We start from the raw sequence: 19101 nt of genomic DNA, 5'->3' as shown, positions 1-19101 counted from the left end.
TCGTCATCACGCAGACTTTTATAGGCGACAAGTCAATTTGACGGAAACATCACTGGTTAGGAAATGCGCATTGTTTTGATGCCGTTTTTTAAAAACATTCGCATGAAGATTTCTCGCCAATCGAAAGAAAAGTGTCAATTTGGGACAAAATCTATCTGGGGGTCCAAGCCCTGTTTTGCCACCCGGTAGCGCCGGCACTGACCGTCTGATTAATGGCTGTTGTCACTGTATTGTGCTCATGGATGTATTACGGAAGTAACATCCTGGTCTTATTTGGATCATCCAGGTGCTTCATTCTGCCAGCTCAGTACAGACTCAGCAGAACTAGCAGGTGTAGGTCGTTACATAGGGGATTCATATCATCATACATTATGTCCCTCAGTCAGAAATAAATTCATGGTTCATTTCTCCACAAAGTCCCCAGCTGGCAAAAACAATCATATGTTCTGGTGACAATGCAGTCTTGCCTTGCTCACAGAGTGCAAAACTCAAGCAAATATTTATTTGGTGAAACTTTGCAAAAGTGTCCCCAAATATAACTGCCCCCAAAGCTCCAGCTGTCCCTTTAAAAACCGGTTGAAACCAGCCAATTTTAGGTTTCCTCCCTTGTCATCAATAATTCACCATCTTTGACATTTCAACTAATTATGGTCCATAGTGTGACCTATTTGAGCTGGGCTGTGTCTAGGCCAGGGCAGAGTTGGAGAGAGGACAGAGAGCCAAGTACACTAATTTTAGTGTTGATATCTAGGTTAACAAATACTATGGCAGCGAATGTAGAGAATATTCAATCAACAGTTGTACATGTGTTCAATAATGCCTCTATGACTGCATCCAGTGTCTTCAACAGTGCAAAGAAACAGTGTCTTGTCTTGTGTGTGAGCAGATAAACAGGAACCACTCAGGCTCACAATCACAGCCCTCTGAGGACACGGGTGGCTGACCACTGGGTGAGTTGCGTGCCGTTCACAGCCTGGCTTGGTGAGTGTCTTGTTTGAAATTCCAGTCATCACCTCACCTCGTAATTTCTAATGAAGCGGAAGTCTCCTACCCCCCCCCCCCCTCCACCAGAAGTCTCCTCACCTCCCCCTCCACCAAAAGTCTCCTCACCTCCCCCTCCACCAAAAGTCTCCTCACCTCCCCCTCCACCAAAAGTCTCCTCACCTCCCCCTCCACCAAAAGTCTCCTCACCTCCCCCTCCACCAAAAGTCTCCTCACCCCCCCCCCCCACCAAAAGTCTCCTCCCCTCCACCAAAAGTCTCCTCACCTCCTCCCTCCACCCCAGAAGTCTCCTCATCTCCTCCATCCACCCCAGAAGTCTCCTCACCTCCTCCCTCCACCCCAGAAGTCTCCTCACCTCCTCCCTCCACCCCAGAAGTCTCCTCACCTCCCCCTCCACCAAAAGTCTCCTCATCTCCTCCCTCCACCCCAGAAGTCTCCTCACCTCCTCCCTCCACCAGAGTCTCCTCACCTCCTCCCTCCACCAGAGGTCTCCTCACCTCCTCCCTCCACCAGAAGTCTCTTCACCTCCTCCCTCCACCAGAAGTCTCTTCACCTCCTCCCTCCACCAGAAGTCTTCTCACCTCCTCCCTCCACCAGAAGTCTCCTCACCTCCCCCTCCACCAAAAGTCTCCTCACCTCCCCCTCCACCAAAAGTCTCCTCACCTCCCCCTCCACCAAAAGTCTCCTCACCTCCCCCTCCACCAAGTCTCCTCACCCCCCCCCACCACAAGTCTCCTCACCTCCCCCTCCACCACCAAAAGTCTCCTCACCTCCCCCTCCACCAAAAGTCTCCTCACCTCCTCCCTCCACCCCAGAAGTCTCCTCATCTCCTCCATCCACCCCAGAAGTCTCCTCACCTCCTCCCTCCACCCCAGAAGTCTTCTCACCTCCCCCTCCACCAAAAGTCTCCTCACCTCCCCCTCCACCAAAAGTCTCCTCACCTCCCCCTCCACCAAAAGTCTCCTCATCTCCTCCCTCCACCCCAGAAGTCTCCTCACCTCCTCCCTCCACCAGAAGTCTCCTCACCTCCTCCCTCCACCAGAAGTCTCCTCACCTCCTCCCTCCACCAGAAGTCTCTTCACCTCCTCCCTCCACCAGAAGTCTCTTCACCTCCTCCCTCCACCAGAAGTCTCCTCACCTCCTCCCTCCACCAGAAGTCTCCTCACCTCCTCCCTCCACTAAAAGTCTCCTCACCTCCTCCCTCCACTAAGTCTCTTCACCTCCTCCCTCCACCAGAAGTCTTCTCACCTCCTCCCTCCACCAGAAGTCTCCTCACCTCCTCCCTCCACCAGAAGTCTCCTCACCTCCTCCCTCCACTAAAAGTCTCCTCACCTCCTCCCTCCACCAGAAGTCTCTTCACCTCCTCCCTCCAACAGAAGTCTTCTCACCTCCTCCCTCCACTATGGAGGTAGTCCTTACCTTGGACCAGGGTTACTATGGAGGTAGTCTTTACCTTGGGCCAGGGTTACTATGGTAGTCCTTACCTTGGACCAGGGTTACTATGGAGGTAGTCCTTACCTTGGACCAGGGTTACTATGGAGGTAGTCCTTACCTTGGACCAGGGTTACTATGGAGGTAGTCCTTACCTTGGACCAGGGTTACTATGAAGGTAGTCCTTACCTTGGACCAGGGTTACTATGGAGGTAGTCCTTACCTTGGACCAGGGTTACTATGAAGGTAGTCCTTACCTTGGACCAGGGTTACTATGGAGGTAGTCCTTACCTTGGACCAGGGTTACTATGGAGGTAGTCCTTACCTTGGACCAGGGTTACTATGGAGGTAGTCCTTACCTTGGACCAGGGTTACTATGGAGGTAGTCCTTACCTTGGACCAGTGTTACTATGGAGGTAGTCCTTACCTTGGACCAGTGTTACTATGGAGGTAGTCCTTACCTTGGACCAGGGTTACTATGGAGGTAATCCTTACCTTGGACCAGGGTTACTATGGAGGTAGTCCTTACCTTGGACCAGGGTTACTATGGAGGTAGTCCTTACCTTGGACCAGGGTTACTATGAAGGTAGTCCTTACCTTGGACCAGGGTTACTATGGAGGTAGTCCTTACCTTGGACCAGGGTTACTATGGAGGTAGTCCTTACCTTGGGCCAGGGTTACTATGGAGGTAATCCTTACCTTGGACCAGTGTTACTATGGAGGTAATCCTTACCTTGAACCCATTTCAAACTGAATTGATTCAGACTAGTCTGAGGAGATCAGATTAACTTGGGTTATTTCAGTGTACAGTAGTTTGTGTTGTGTAGCTGTAGTGTGAAAAGGACTGTGTTCTGTGTCTAATCTCTTCTCACAGCCACTGTGTGGACGACTGTGGACAGGTCTGGTCCTCATTAAATGCATGTCATTGGCTGTGTGTTCATTAGGCAGGTGACAGGCAGGGTGAAGGGGTGATTGAAGAGGTGCAGAAAGTGGTGATGGGGTGTCTGTATCCAGGGGTGACAGAGGTGTTCAGACTGCTCTCTGTCTGTCTGTCTGTCTGTCTGTCTGTAGCTCAGTAATGATACTAAGGACCTCTCCCCCCCCCTCTCTCTTTCAATTCAATTTGAGGGGCTTTATTGGCATGGGAAACATGTTTACATTGCCAAAGCAAGTGAAATAGATAAAACAAAAGTGAAATAAACAAAAATTAACAGTAAACATTACACTCACAGAAGTTCCAAAGGAATAGAGACATTTCAAATGTCATATTATGTCTATATACAGTGTTGTAGTGATGTGCAAATAGTTAAAGTGCAAAAGGGAAAATAAAAAACAAATATGGGTTGTATTTACATTGGTGTTTGTTCTTCACTGGTTGACCTTTTCTAGTGGCAACAGGTTACAAATCTTCATGCTGTGATGTCACATTGTGACATTTGTGGATCTGTGTAATCTGAGGGAAATATGTATCTCTAATATGGTCATACATTTGGCAGGAGGTTAGGAAGTGCAGCTTAGTTTCCACCTCATTTTGTGGGCAGTGAGCACATGCATGTCTTCTCTTGAGAGCCATGTCTACCTATGGCGGCCTTTCTCAATAACAAGGCTATGCTCACTGAGTCTGTACATAGTCAAAGCTTTCCTTAAGTTTGGGTCAGTCACAGTGGTCAGGTATTCTGCCACTGTGTAGTCTCTGTTTAGGGCCAAATAGCATTCTAGTTGACTGTTTTTTTGTTAATTCTTTCCAATATGTCAAAGTAATTATATTTTTGTTTTCTCATGATTTGATTAGGTCTAATTGTGTTGATGTCCTGAGACTCTTGTGGTGTCTGTGAACAGAGCCCCAGGACCAGCTTGCTTAGGGGACTCTTCTCCAGGTTCATCGCTTTGTAGGTGATGGCCTTATTATGGAAGGTTTGGTAATCACTTCCTTTTAGGTGGTTGTAGAATTGAACTGCTCTTCTCTCTCGTCACATGAGCTATAACGAATAGCATTAAGGTATGTATTGCTACAGCAATATAAATGAATCTACCACCGACTGGGAAATGTATGAATGATACTAAGCACCTTGTCCTCTCTTTCCCTGGATCCATTACTTTGTGAATTGATTGTGTTTTTGGTCTTCATCCTCTTCTCTGCATGCAACACATCCTGGAGGTAGACTACAGAGAGCCTCTTCAATAAATACGCTTAGCCAGGGATGGTCTATCATTTAACAGGCTTTGGTTTAGCACCTGAAAGATATCTGCTCCCTGTATGGTACTGGGAGGATGGTTACTGTATATCCCATCTAGAGATCACCTCCCTGTATGGTACTGGAAGGATGGTTACTGTAAATCCCATCTAGAGATCACCTCCCTGTATGGTACTGGAAGGATGGTTACTGTAAATCCCATCTAGAGATCACCTCCCTGTATGGTACTGGAAGGATGGTTACTGTATATCCCATCTAGAGATCACCTCCCTGTATGGTACTGGAAGGATGGTTACTGTATATCCCATCTAGAGATCACCTCCCTGTATGGTACTGGAAGGATGGTTACTGTATATCCCATCTAGAGATCACCTCCCTGTATGGTACTGGAAGGATGGTTACTGTATATCCCATCTAGAGATCACCTCCCTGTATGGTACTGGAAGGATGGTTACTGTATATCCCATCTAGAGATCACCTCCCTGCATGGTACTGGGAGGATGGTTACTGTATATCCCATCTAGAGATCACCTCCCTGTATGGTACTGGAAGGATGGTTACTGTATATCCCATCTAGAGATCACCTCCCTGTATGGTACTGGGAGGATGGTTACTGTATATCCCATCTAGAGATCACCTCCCTGTATGGTACTGGAAGGATGGTTACTGTATATCCCATCTAGAGATCACCTCCCTGTATGGTACTGGAAGGATGGTTACTGTATATCCCATCTAGAGATCACCTCCCTGTATGGTACTGGAAGGATGGTTACTGTATATCCTGGACTTCCTGACGGGCCGCCCCCAGGTGGTAAGAGTAGGCAACAACACGTCTGACATGCTGATCCTCAACACTGGGGCCCCTAGGGGTGTGTACTTAGTCCCCTCCTGTATTCCCTGTTCACCCACGACTGCGTGGCCAAACACGACATCAACACCATCATTAAGTTTGCTGACGACACAACAGTGGCCTGATCACCGACAACGATAAGGGAACCTATAGGGAGGAGGTCTGAGAACTGGCAGTGTGGTGTCAGGACAACAACCTCTCCCTCAAAGTGAGCAAGACAAAGGAGCTGATTGTGGACTACAGGAAAAGGCAGGTCGAACAGGCCCCCATTAACATTGACAGGGCTGTAGTGGAGTGGGTCAAGAGTTTCAAGTTCCTTGGTGTCCACATCGCCAACAAACTAACATGGTCCAAACATACCAAGACAGTCGTGAAGAGGGCACGACAAAACCTATTCCCCCTCAGGAGACTGAAAAGATTTGGCATGGGTCCCCAGATCCTTAAAAGGTTCTACAGCTGCACCATCGAGAGCATCCTGACCAGTTGCATCACTGCCTGGTATGGCAACTGCTCGGCATCTGACCGTAAGGCGCTACAGGGGGTAGTGCGTCCGGCCCAGTACATCACTGGGGCCAAGCTTCCCGTTGTAATCCAGGACCTATATCATAGGCAGTGTCAGAGGAAAGCCCATAAAATTGTCAGAGACTCCAGTCACCCAAGTTCTAGACTGTGTTCTCTGCTACCTCACGGCATGCGATACCGGAGCACCAAGTCAGGAACCCAAAGGCTCCTCAACAGCTTTTACCCCCAAGCCATTAGACTGCTGAACAGTTCATAAAATCGCCACCGGACAATTTACATTGACCCCCCTCCCTTTTGTACACTGCTGCTACTCGCTGTTTGTTTGTTACCTATGCATAGTCACTTCACCCCCACCTACATGTACAGATTACCTCAACTAGCCTGTACCCCTGCACACTGACACAGTACCGGTGCCCCCTGTATATACCCCCCACACTGACTCGGTACAGGTGCCCCCTGATATATACCCCCCCACACTGACTCGGTACCGGTGCCCCCTGTATATATCCCTGCACACTGACTCGGTACAGGTGCCCCCTGTATATACCCCCCACACTGACTCGGTACAGGTGCCCCCTGTATATACCCCCCCACACTGACTCGGTACAGGTGCCCCCTGTATATACCCCCGCACACTGACTCGGTACCGGTGCCCCCTGTATATAGCCTCCACACTGACTCGGTACAGGTGCCCCCTGTATATACCCCCCACACTGACTCGGTACAGGTGCCCCCTGTATATATCCCCCCACACTGACTCGGTACAGGTGCCCCCTGTATATACCCCTGCACACTGACTCGGTACAGGTGCCCCCTGTATATACCCCCCACACTGACTCGGTACAGGTGCCCCCTGTATATACCCCCCCACACTGACTCGGTACAGGTGCCCCCTGTATATACCCCCCACACTGACTCGGTACAGGTGCCCCCTGTATATACCCCCCCACACTGACTCGGTACAGGTGCCCCCTGTATATACCCCCCCACACTGACTCGGTACAGGTGCCCCCTGTATATACCCCCCCACACTGACTCGGTACAGGTGCCCCCTGTATATACCACCCACACTGACTCGGTACAGGTGCCCCCTGTATATACCCCCCACACTGACTCGGTACAGGTGCCCCCTGTATATAGCCTCCACACTGACTCGGTACAGGTGCCCCCTGTATATACCCCCCCACACTGACTCGGTACAGGTGCCCCCTGTATATACCACCCACACTGACTCGGTACAGGTGCCCCCTGTATATACCACCCACACTGACTCGGTACAGGTGCCCCCTGTATATACCCCCCACACTGACTCGGTACAGGTGCCCCCTGTATATAGCCTCCACACTGACTCGGTACAGGTGCCCCCTGTATATATCCCCCCACACTGACTCGGTACAGGTGCCCCCTGTATATATAGCCTCATTGTTGTTATTATTATTGTGTTACTTGTTATTTTAACTTTTTATTGTAGCCTACTTGGTAAATATTTTCTTAACTCTTCTTGAACTGCAGTTGGTTAAGGGCTTGTAAGTCAGCATTTCACAGTAAAGTCTACACTTGTTGTATTCGGCGCATGTGACAAGCTTAATTTGATTTTCTCTAAATGTAATTTGCAAAGGCTATCAGACAGTTATAGCAAAGCTAACCACCCATCAGACAGACAGGATGGACAGTGGAGATAGACTACTACCTCTGTTACTGTGGACTGTTCTCCTTTCTTAACACCAACTGACAGTGATATTGTTTTTCCCAGGGCCTGGCGGGAGGGTCTGGAGTTTACCCAACACAAACAGACGAAGCATCACGTGACTCTGGCTGCTCTTTAATCAACGGGCCCTCTGGGAAGAGAGAGAACGCCGCGATGCAGCCGCACGTCTTCATCTGATGCCAGGACGCTCCATACGGCTCCCTCCGTCTGGGCTTGGCGTTATTAAAGTTCTCCCCCCCAATCCTCCCTCCTGGCTTGAGTGTAATAAAAGAAGCAGGGAGCCGTATGAGTGGAGGGAGAGAGAGGCCCGGCTGCAGTAACATTTGTAAAGTTGCATCCATCTACAGGTGTGGACCGAAGAAAGCAGGCAGTGGAGCGCTGGCTGTCAGGACAGGGACAGAAAGCAGGCAGTAGAGCGCTGGCTGTCAGGACAGGGACAGAAAGCAGGCAGTAGAGCGCTGGCTGTCAGGACAGGGACAGAAAGCAGGCAGTGTAGCGCTGGCTGACAGGACAGGGACAGAAAGCAGGCAGTGTAGCGCTGGCTGACAGGACAGGGACAGAAAGCAGGCAGTAGAGCGCTGGCTGTCAGGACAGGGACAGAAAGCAGGCAGTAGAGCGCTGGCTGTCAGGACAGGGACAGAAAGCAGGCAGTGTAGCGCTGGCTGACAGGACAGGGACAGAAAGCAGGCAGTAGAGCGCTGGCTGTCAGGACAGGGACAGAAAGCAGGCAGTAGAGCGCTGGCTGTCAGGACAGGGACAGAAAGCAGGCAGTGGAGCGCTGGCTGACAGGACAGGGACAGAAAGCAGGAAGTGGAGCGCTGGCTGACAGGACAGGGACAGAAAGAGCGTGTCAGGATGCTGCCTCCCTGTGAGATGACCAGTACTCAAAGCGAGCCTGCCGGCTCAGTCAGACAGACAACAGAGGGTCAACAGCCATATTAAGTGGAGACCTGGCTGGAGCCCTGCAGCAGATGTAGAGGACTGAGGATGAGGCACAAGGCTCCCGATAAAGAGACCATATTAAGTGGAGACCTGGCTGGAGCCCTGCAGCAGATGTAGAGGACTGAGGACGAGGCACAAGGCTCCCGATAAAGCTGTTAGTGGTCTCGCATGGAATCGAAACTGAGAAGCTCAGTTGAAACAATGCTGAACCTTGAAGTTAGCATTCCAGACTAGAAGTGGTCTTAGCTGGGCTGGGGATACCTTTATCTGATGTGATTGGTTGACATGAGCTGTATTAGGGATACTGAGGTTCCATTCTCTGTGCACATCATCCTCCTTTCTCCTTTGTCTGGTCTGAGCCAGTCAACCAGGTCTGGTGTGGATTTATTCTATCAGGAGGGTTGGGATCAAGATCTGCAAGCTCAGCTGCAAACTCCCAGAACCAACATGGCCGACTCATGTTCCCACTGTCCCAACGAGCTGGATGGACCACCTGAGACAGTGTTGAGTAGAGATACTTTGATGGCAGACTGATACAGACAGGAGGCTGGTGAGATACTCTGATGGCAGACTGATACAGACAGGAGGCTGGTGAGATACTCTGAAGGGCAGACTGATACAGACAGGAGGCTGGTGAGATACTCTGATGGCAGACTGATACAGACAGGAGGCTGGTGAGATACTCTGATGGCAGACTGATACAGACAGAAGGCTGGTGAGATACTCTGATGGCAGACTGATACAGACAGGAGGCTGGCGAGATACTCTGATGGCAGACTGATACAGACAGAAGGCTGGTGAGATACTCTGAAGGGCAGACTGATACAGACATGAGGCTGGTGAGATACTCTGATGGCAGACTGATACAGACAGGAGGCTGGTGAGATACTCTGAAGGGCAGACTGATACAGACATGAGGCTGGTGAGATACTCTGATGGCAGACTGATACAGACAGAAGGCTGGTGAGATTGATTGCAGCCAGCCAGCTGCTGATCTGTAGCCTGAACTCTAAACAGAGGAGCTGTGAAAATGATTCAATATTCTGCCTCCGCAATGCCGATCACCAACACACAGGTCTACTGTTTCCATAGTAACCTTTCCTTCCTCTCTCTTTCTTCTTTATTGAGTTAAGTCCTTTCAGAAGAACACAGGGGGGCAGGAAGATGGATCGACATGTCAGAATGTGGATATTAGTACCTTTCTGATGGACTTTAAGCGATGCACATTTGCACAGTACATTTTATGCTGTGAGATGCAGTTCTGTACATTCCTAATAACGGTACAATGGTTTGCCTGGGAAAGCCCTCCTACACTCCAGACCCTGGTTCAATCCCGCTGTATCACAACCGGGAGTCCCATAGGGCGGCGCACAATTTGGCCCAGCGTCGTCCGGGTTAGGGAGGGTTTGGCAGGGGTAGGCCGTCATTGTAAAATAAGAATTTGTTACCGACTTACTTGCCTAATTAAATAAAAGGTAAAAATAAATAAATATATATATATATATAAACTCCTGAGACGTTTGACTTTGAAACAACCACCACAACCACACAGACAACAGATCACTCAACAGGAGAATAATAGAGTTTTATTTTCATTTCAGTCGAGTTTGTTCATCCATTCATGCTCAGTCTAACAAATCCAAGACTCCAGCTAAAACAGTAGACATCACAGAAAACCTATCATCTAGACTACATGTAGAGGACATAAAGACACTATCATCTAGACTACATGTAGAGGACATAAAGACACTATCAACTAGACTACATGTAGAGGACATAAAGACACTATCAACTAGACTACATGTAGAGGACATAAAGACACTATCAACTAGACTACATGTAGAGGACATAAAGACACTATCAACTAGACTACATGTAGAGGACATAAAGACACTATCAACTAGACTACATGTAGAGGACATGAAGACACTATCATCTAGACTACATGTAGAGGACATAAAGACACTATCATCTAGACTACATGTAGAGGACATAAAGACACTATCAACTAGACTACATGTAGAGGACATAAAGACACTAGACTACATGTAGAGGACATAAAGACACTAGACTACATGTAGAGGACATAAAGACACTATCATCTAGACTACATGTAGAGGACATGAAGGAAAACACTTGTGATATCCTGTCAAGATGTAAACTAGAGCATCACACATATCAGGGTTTTTCTACCAAGTTTGCACAACCTAAAATAGCAGCGAGCGCTCGGCAGGCATGCAGGCAGGCTGGCAATTCAAACAGGCAGCAGCCTGCCCAGCTTGGTTCAGTTCAGCCTGTATCTGAGCTAGATAAGCCCGTTATAAATCAACCCAGGCTCACTGCTGACGGTTCGGGGACAACATGGGAAGGAGCGTAGCTGCTCATTTGGAACATTTGCATTTGATACAGGCAGCATTGTTTAGTCAAATCTATTCAGGTAACTCAACAAAAACAACCCTGAAAGAACAGTCTTCACGTCAACACTCTCAATGATCCAACTTGAACATGGTGTCATTAAAGGAAGGAGGCGATGTTCGTCTACATTGGATTGCTGGTGAATCCATAACATGGACAGCAGTGGCAGCATTGAGAACCAACTGTGACATGTAGCCTTCTTCACAGAGATGACAACACACTGAAGAAACATCCTTCCTATGTCACTCAGTACTCCTGACTTTCCCTCCTTCCTTGGTTGAGGAAAACATTTGGTTTTAATGTTCATTTCTTTATGAAGAAGCGAGTGATGTCTGAAGCCACCTTGGAGGCTGCCAGTCCTTTCTTCACCTGGCTTCTGTCCTTGGCTTGCTGAGCTGTCCTCTGTAAAACACACAGCCTACTGTCATCAGTACTCTGTCCTCTGCAAAACAAACAGCCTACTGTCATCAGTACTCTGTCCTCTGTAAAACACACAGCCTACTGTCATCAATACTCTGTCCTCTGCAAAACACACAGCCTACTGTCATCAATACTCTGTCCTCTGCAAAACAAACAGCCTACTGTCATCAGTACTCTGTCCTCTGTAAAACACACAGCCTACTGTCATCAGTACTCTGTCCTCTGCAAAACAAACAGCCTACTGTCATCAGTACTCTGTCCTCTGTAAAACACACAGCCTACTGTCATCAATACTCTGTCCTCTGCAAAACACACAGCCTATTGTCATCAATACTCTGTCCTCTGCAAAACACACAGCCTACTGTCATCAGTACTCTGTCCTCTGCAAAACACACAGCCTACTGTCATCAATACTCTGTCCTCTGTAAAACACACAGCCTACTGTCATCAGTACTCTGTCCTCTGTAAAACACACAGCCTACTGTCATCAGTACTCTGTCCTCTGTAAAACACACAGCCTACTGTCATCAGTACTCTGTCCTCTGCAAAACACACAGCCTACTGTCATCAATACTCTGTCCTCTGCAAAACACACAGCCTACTGTCATCAATACTCTGTCCTCTGCAAAACACACAGCCTACTGTCATTAATACTCTGTCCTCTGCAAAACATACAGCCTATTGTCATCAATACTCTGTCCTCTGCAAAACACACAGCCTACTGTCATCAGTACTCTGTCCTCTGCAAAACACACAGCCTACTGTCATCAGTACTCTGTCCTCTGTAAAACACACAGCCTACTGTCATCAATACTCTGTCCTCTGTAAAACACACAGCCTACTGTCATCAGTACTCTGTCCTCTGTAAAACACACAGCCTACTGTCATCAGTACTCTGTCCTCTGCAAAACACACAGCCTACTGTCATCAATACTCTGTCCTCTGCAAAACACACAGCCTACTGTCATCAATACTCTGTCCTCTGCAAAACACACAGCCTACTGTCATTAATACTCTGTCCTCTGTAAAACACACAGCCTACTGTCATCAATACTCTGTCCTCTGTAAAACACACAGCCTACGGTCATCAATACTCTGTCCTCTGCAAAACACACAGCCTACTGTCATCAGTACTCCGTCCTCTGTAAAACACACAGCCTACTGTCATCAATACTCTGTCCTCTGTAAAACACACAGCCTACTGTCATCAATACTCCGTCCTCTGTAAAACACACAGCCTACTGTCATCAATACTCTGTCCTCTGTAAAACACACAGCCTACTGTCATTAATACTCTGTCCTCTGTAAAACAAACACTACTGTCATCAATACTCTGTCCTCTGTAAAACAAACAGCCTACTGTCATCAGTACTCTGTCCTCTGTAAAACAAACAGCCTACTGTCATCAGTACTCTGTCCTCTGTAAAACAACAAAGGACCACTTTATACTGTAACATGGTATTAAATTATAACATGTTGGTGTATTATACTATAACATGATATTATACTATAACATATTATACTATAACATATTATACTATAACATGGTATTATACTATAACATGGTATTATACTATAACATATTATACTATAACATGGTATTATACTATAACATATTATACTATAACATGGTATTATACTATAACATATTATACTATAACATGGTATTACATTATAACATGGTAATATCACATGGTATTACATTATAACATGGTGGTGTATTATATTATAACACAGTATTATAACATGGTATTATATTATAACATGGTATGATATTATAACATGGTATTATATTATATCATGGTATTATACTATAACATGGTATTATATTATAACATGGTATTACATTATAACATGGTATTATATTATAACATGATATTATATTATAACATGGTATTATACTATAACATGGTATTATATTATAACATGGTGGTCTATTATACTATAACATGGTATTGTATTATATCATGGTATTATATTATAACATGGTGGTGTATTATATTATAACATGGTATTATATTATAACATGGTATTATATTATAACATGGTGGTGTATTATAACATGGTATGATATTATAACATGGTATGATATTATAACATGCTATTATAACATGGTGGTGTATTATAACATGGTATGGTATTATAACATGGTATGATATTATAACATGGTATGATATTATAACATGGTATGATATTATAACATGGTATGATATTATAACATGGTATTATATTATAACATGGTATGATATTATAACATGGTATGGTATGATAACATGGTATGGTATTATAACATGGTAATATAACATGCTATGATATTATAACATGGTGTGATATTATAACATGGTATGGTATTATAACATGCTATGATATTATAACATGGTGGTGTATTGTAACATGGTGGTGTATTATATTATAACATGGTGGTGTATTATATTATAACATGGTGGTGTATTATATTATAACATGGTATGATATTATAACATGGTATGGTATGATATTATGGTGGTGGTTTGAGGGGGCATATGGGTGTAATGAAGCACCATGTGGGACTGAGTGTTTATGTCGACACAGAGGAACGGGGACCAGGACCCTTGTGGTTCTGTGGCAGACGGTGCAGTGTCTGTAGGTTGTCCAGGGAACACTGTGTGTCTGTGTGTGATGGTGTGTGTGTGTGTGTGTCTGTAGGTTGTCCAGGGAACACTGTGTGTCTGTGTGTGATGGTGTGTGTGTGTCTGTGTGTGATGGTGTGTGTGTGTGTCAGTGTGTACTCAACTCTTACGGTTCTCTGGCAGACGGTGCAGAGTGTCTGTAGGTTGTCCAGGGAACACTGTGTGTTTGTGTGTGATGGTGTGTCTGTGTGTGTCTGTGTGTACTGGACTCTTACGGTTCTGTGGCAGACATTGCAGAGTGTCTGTAGGTTGTCCAGGGAACACTGTGTGTTTGTGTGTGATGGTGTGTGTGTGTGTGTCTGTGTGTACTGGACTCTTACGGTTCTGTGGCAGACAGTGCAGAGTGTCTGTAGGTTGTCCAGGGAACACTGTCCTCCCCCACTGTAGACGGGTCGGATGTGGTCCACCTGCCAGAACTGACCCTCCACGGGGGCACGGATCATCTCATTCAGCTGGACACAACACAGACAGCTTTAATAAACACATTTCTCAGTAAAGGAGGTAGTATAATGATTATATAATGTACAGTTTTAATAGCTCAAATGGGTAAAAAAAACAATTTGGTGTAAGAAATATTTGTAAAATCCCTTGTGAGTTTTGTCCATGTGTTTTTCATAATAGGATCTTGTCAGCCTTCCCGTGTCAGCATCACATTGCCTCCGCCTGTCTGTCTTCAGACAGAGAGAATGACAAGGCTCTAATGTAAGAGAACGAGCTGGGGACTCTGGGAACAGGTAGGAAACCAAACGCCTGTAATTCTAGTTCTATGGCCTGGAGCTGGGGACTCTGGGAACAGGTAGGAAACCAAACGCCTGTAATTCTAGTTCTATGGCCTGGAGCTGGGGACTCTGGGAACAGGTAGGAAACCAAACGCCTGTAATTCTAGTTCTATGGCCTGGAGCTGGGGACTCTGGGAACAGGTAGGAAACCAAACGCCTGTAATTCTAGTTCTATGGCCTGGAGCTGGGGACTCTGGGAACAGGTAGGAAACCAAACGCCTGTAATTCTAGTTCTATGGCCTGGAGCTGGGGACTCTGGGAACAGGTAGGAAACCAAACGCCTGTAATTCTAGTTCTATGGCCTGGAGCTGGGGACTCTGGGAACAGGTAGGAAACCAAACGCCTGTAATTCTAGTTCTATGGCCTGGAGCTGGGGACTCTGGGAACAGGTAGGAAACCAAACGCCTGTAATTCTAGTTCTATGGCCTGGAGCTGGGGACTCTGGGAACAGGTAGGAAACCAAACGCCTGTAATTCTAGTTCTATGGCCTGGAGCTGGGGAACACTAGAACCAAAATGGAGGCATTTCAATTTGAAGCTAAGCCTTTTCTTTTCACCATTTTATGTGGAAAGAGCCAGAGAAGGGGAACCCTGGGGACGATTCAGCCCAGAAATCAATCTCCATTCCTGGGTAGAAGCGGTAGATAGAGTAGCGCTCTCCCAACATTAGCCACAAGAGAACCGGGGGGGGGGTCACATACCCACAGAGGAGAAGAAAAGCAAAGCTGTACTCAGGAACAAGCTCCGTTCCACCACGACTACCGACCCACCTCCACCCCCTCCTCGGTCCATACAGAACATTCACTCTGCATTCCCCCACTGGTCTACTAATGCCTTAGAAAGCCTTTACTAAAGCTAGAGTCCTCAGACCTCCTATACAGCGCACCAATACAATGCGTTAATCAGCAGTTGTTATCGGTGGTTTCTGTGCAGTACTGAGGTCCTGTTAGTGTTAGGCCAAATCCATCCATTGATCTGTGAGCGAGAAGGCAGAAGGTCTTTCCAGTAGAAATGGCAGAGCCAAATCTAACAGGCTCTTGGCTGAGGTGAGGTTGAGCTGTGGGAGAAATCCATGGAGGATCTGACAGTACTGGCCAATCTATTTACTGTGAGCCGAGAGAGAGGAAGTCACACACGCACACAGGTTGAGAGAGGAACTTGTGTGTCCACAGTACAGTACACCCCCTCCACACACACCCGTCATCCACACCCACACCCCCTCCACCCACACATCTAATGGTTTATCTTCCCCCAGCACAAAGCAGCAGTTTCCAGGGAAGATAAGTGTCAGTCAGTAGTAGAGAGGACTGAGTCCCTCTCATTTCAGTCTCTTCTCTGTGTTCTCCCCCTCCTCTCCCAGTGTATAATATAATGTCTACTAAAGCCTTTAGTGGTCTCCCCAGATCCAGGGGATTAGTTGGAACAGGTGACACCCGTCTGTTCTCCACACTACACACGCTGCTTTATATCAGAAGTGGCTTCAAATGTCTAAATGGGTCCTTTCCATTTCAGTGTTTTCTGTAAAACTTCAGTAGTGTGATATGCTAATTTGAGAAGAGAGAGATGATACTGCTCTTGATAAATCCAGTTGAAAATCAACCCACATGAATAGTATGACTGTTCTCTCTGTCTGTAGATTTGTGCACCTTTAAAAAGCTCATGTCTGTAAAGGGCTCATAAAGTCATGTAGAAGACTGTATCCCGACTAAGAGAGCTCAGGTAGTGTAGGTCAGACCCCATACAGAGTAATGGAATGCTCCTAGGTCCCCCCATACAGAGTAATGGAATGCTACTAGGTCCCTCTCTGTATCACAGACCTGGGGGGCTAAAGACATCCAAAACAACCAACCTGTTTGAGTGACAGCTGGGCCAGCCCGGTGTTCTCTAGCATCTCCTTCCTGTGTGTGGGCGGGGCGTCGCGGACCTTCAGGTACAGCTGGTGGGCTTGCAGGCCGCAGCTCTGACACACCCCCTGCTCCGTCTGCAGTACCCGGGCACGCATGTAGGCCTGGCTGGAGCGCAGCTGGAACTCCTCCTGACACCTAAGTAGAATACAACAGAATAACTTTATGTTTTCTTTGTAGAGCTTTAATTAAGGAACGCAGTAGGCCTACGAGGCAACACTAATAATAGCAGGGTATACAACACCACTGATGGGTGAACTTGGCTTTACTTTGATGATACTGCTACTTACGTCTGGCTACAGAAGCAGGTGTCCCAGGCTCCTCCGGTGGACCCACAGGCCTTGTGGCAGGACAGACACAAGGGTCGACCCTCACTGTCCAGCACCTGCAGGTACCCAGCTTCAGCCTCTGACGGGCCCTCAGGAGCACCAACAGGAGGCTCTGGGTGCACCTCGGATGGTCTGGGGGGAGAGATGGAAAGAGACAGAGACACAGAGAGGGAGGGAGGATTGTCAGTCATCTGCCCAACAAGTGAATAAATACTATTAATCCACTGGGCAGACATCAATTCAACGTCTATTCCACGTTGGTTCAACGTAATTTCAATGACACGCCAAGCAGTTGCCGTACCAGGCAGTGATGCAACTAGTCAGGTGCTCTCGAAGTTGCAGCTGTAGAACCTTTCGAGGATCTCAGGACCCATGCCAAATCTTTTTAGTTTCCTGAGGGGGATTAGGCTTTGTCGTGCCCTCTTCACGACTGTCTTGGTGTGTTTGGACCATGTTAGTTTGTTGGTGATGTGGACACCAAGGAACTTGAAGCTCTCAACCTGCTCCACTAAAGCCCTGTCGATGAGAATGGGGGCGTGCTCGGTCCTCCTTTTCCTGTAGTCCACAATCATCTCCATAGTATTGGTTACGTTAAGGGATAGGTTGTTATTCTGGCACCACCCGGCTAGGTCTCTGACCTCTTCCCTATAGGCTGTCTCGTCGTTGTCGGTGATCAGACCTACCACTGTTGTGTCATCTGCAAACTTAATGATGGTGTTGGAGTCGTGCGTGGCCATGCAGTCGTGGGTGAACAGGGAGTACAGCAGGGGACTGAGCACGCACCCCTGAGGGGCTCCAGTGTTGAGGATCAGCGTGGCAGATGTGTTGTTACCTACCCTCACCACCTAGGGACGGCCCGTCAGGAAGTCCAGGATTCAGTGGCAGAGGGAGGTGTTTAGTCCCAGGATCCTTAGCTTAGTGATGAACTTTGAGGGTACTATGGTGTTGAACGCTGAGCTGTAGTCAATGAACAGCATTCTCACGTAGGTGTTATTTTTGTCCAGGTGGGAAAGGGCAGTGTGGAGTGCAATAGAGATTGCATCATCTGTGGATCTGTTTGGGCGGTATGCAAATTGGAGTGGGTCTAGCGTTTCTGGGATAATGGTGTTGATGTGAGCCATTACCAGTCTTTCAAAGCACTTCATGGCTACAGACGTGAGTGCTACGGGTCTGTAGTCATTTAGGCAGAACAAATGTTCTTGGGCACAGGGACTATGGTGGTCTGCTTGAAACATGTTGGTATTACAGACTCAATCAGGGACATGTTGAAAATGTCAGTGAAGACACCTGCCAGTTGGTCAGCACATGCCCGGAGCACATGTCCTGGTAAACCGTCTGGCCCCGCAGCCTTGTGAATAATGACCTGTTTAAAATATCTTACTCACGTCAGCTACGGAGAGCGTGATCACACAGTCGTCTGGAACAGCTGATGCTCTCATGCATGCCTCAGTGTTGCTTGCCTCGAAGCTAGCATAGAAGTGACTGTGACGCGGCTGTGTTTCCATTTGTAGTCCGTAATAGTTTGCAAGCCCTGCCACATCTGACGAGCGTCGGAGTCGGTGTAGTATGATTCAATCTTAGCCCTGTATTGACGCTTTGCCTGTTTGATGGTTCATCGGAGGGCATAGCAGGATTTCTTATAAGCTTCCGGGTTAGAGTTCCGCACCTTGAAAGCGGCAGCTCTACCCTTTAGCTCAGTGGGAATGTTGCCTGTAATCCATGGCTTCTGGTTGGGGTATGTACGTACAGTCACTGTGGGGACGACGTCCTCGATATACTTATTGATGAAGCCAGTGACTGATGTGGTGTACTCCTCAATGCCATCGGAAGAATTCTGGAACATGTTCCAGTCTGTGATAGCAAAACAGTCCTGTAGTTTAGCATCTGCTTCACCTGACCACTTTTTTATAGACTGAGTCACTGGTGCTTCCTGCTT

At 47.3% G+C, this 19101-nt stretch overlaps 1 protein-coding gene across 2 annotated transcripts in view; it reads right to left on the bottom strand.

Annotated features, from left to right (window-relative positions):
* Positions 1–10214: 10214 nt before the first annotated feature.
* Positions 10215–19101, bottom strand: part of LOC116361898 (DNA annealing helicase and endonuclease ZRANB3) — a 79491-nt gene continuing 70604 nt past the window's right edge. Inside the window, exons 20-23 of one of the 2 annotated variants that reach the window (XM_031816260.1) lie at positions 17127–17297; positions 16782–16974; positions 14475–14606; positions 10215–11467 (exon numbers count right to left, since the gene is read on the bottom strand). In XM_031816260.1, the coding sequence (XP_031672120.1) occupies positions 11369–11467; positions 14475–14606; positions 16782–16974; positions 17127–17297 (595 nt within the window). In that variant the 3' untranslated portion in view covers positions 10215–11368. The remainder of the gene's footprint in view (positions 11468–14474; positions 14607–16781; positions 16975–17126; positions 17298–19101) is intronic. The other variant, XM_031816261.1, reaches the window with a different exon arrangement.

Source organism: Oncorhynchus kisutch, unplaced genomic scaffold (genome assembly GCF_002021735.2).
Source record: "Oncorhynchus kisutch isolate 150728-3 unplaced genomic scaffold, Okis_V2 scaffold768, whole genome shotgun sequence".
Lineage (NCBI taxonomy): Eukaryota > Metazoa > Chordata > Actinopteri > Salmoniformes > Salmonidae > Oncorhynchus > Oncorhynchus kisutch.
This window is presented reverse-complemented; position numbering and strand designations above follow the sequence as displayed.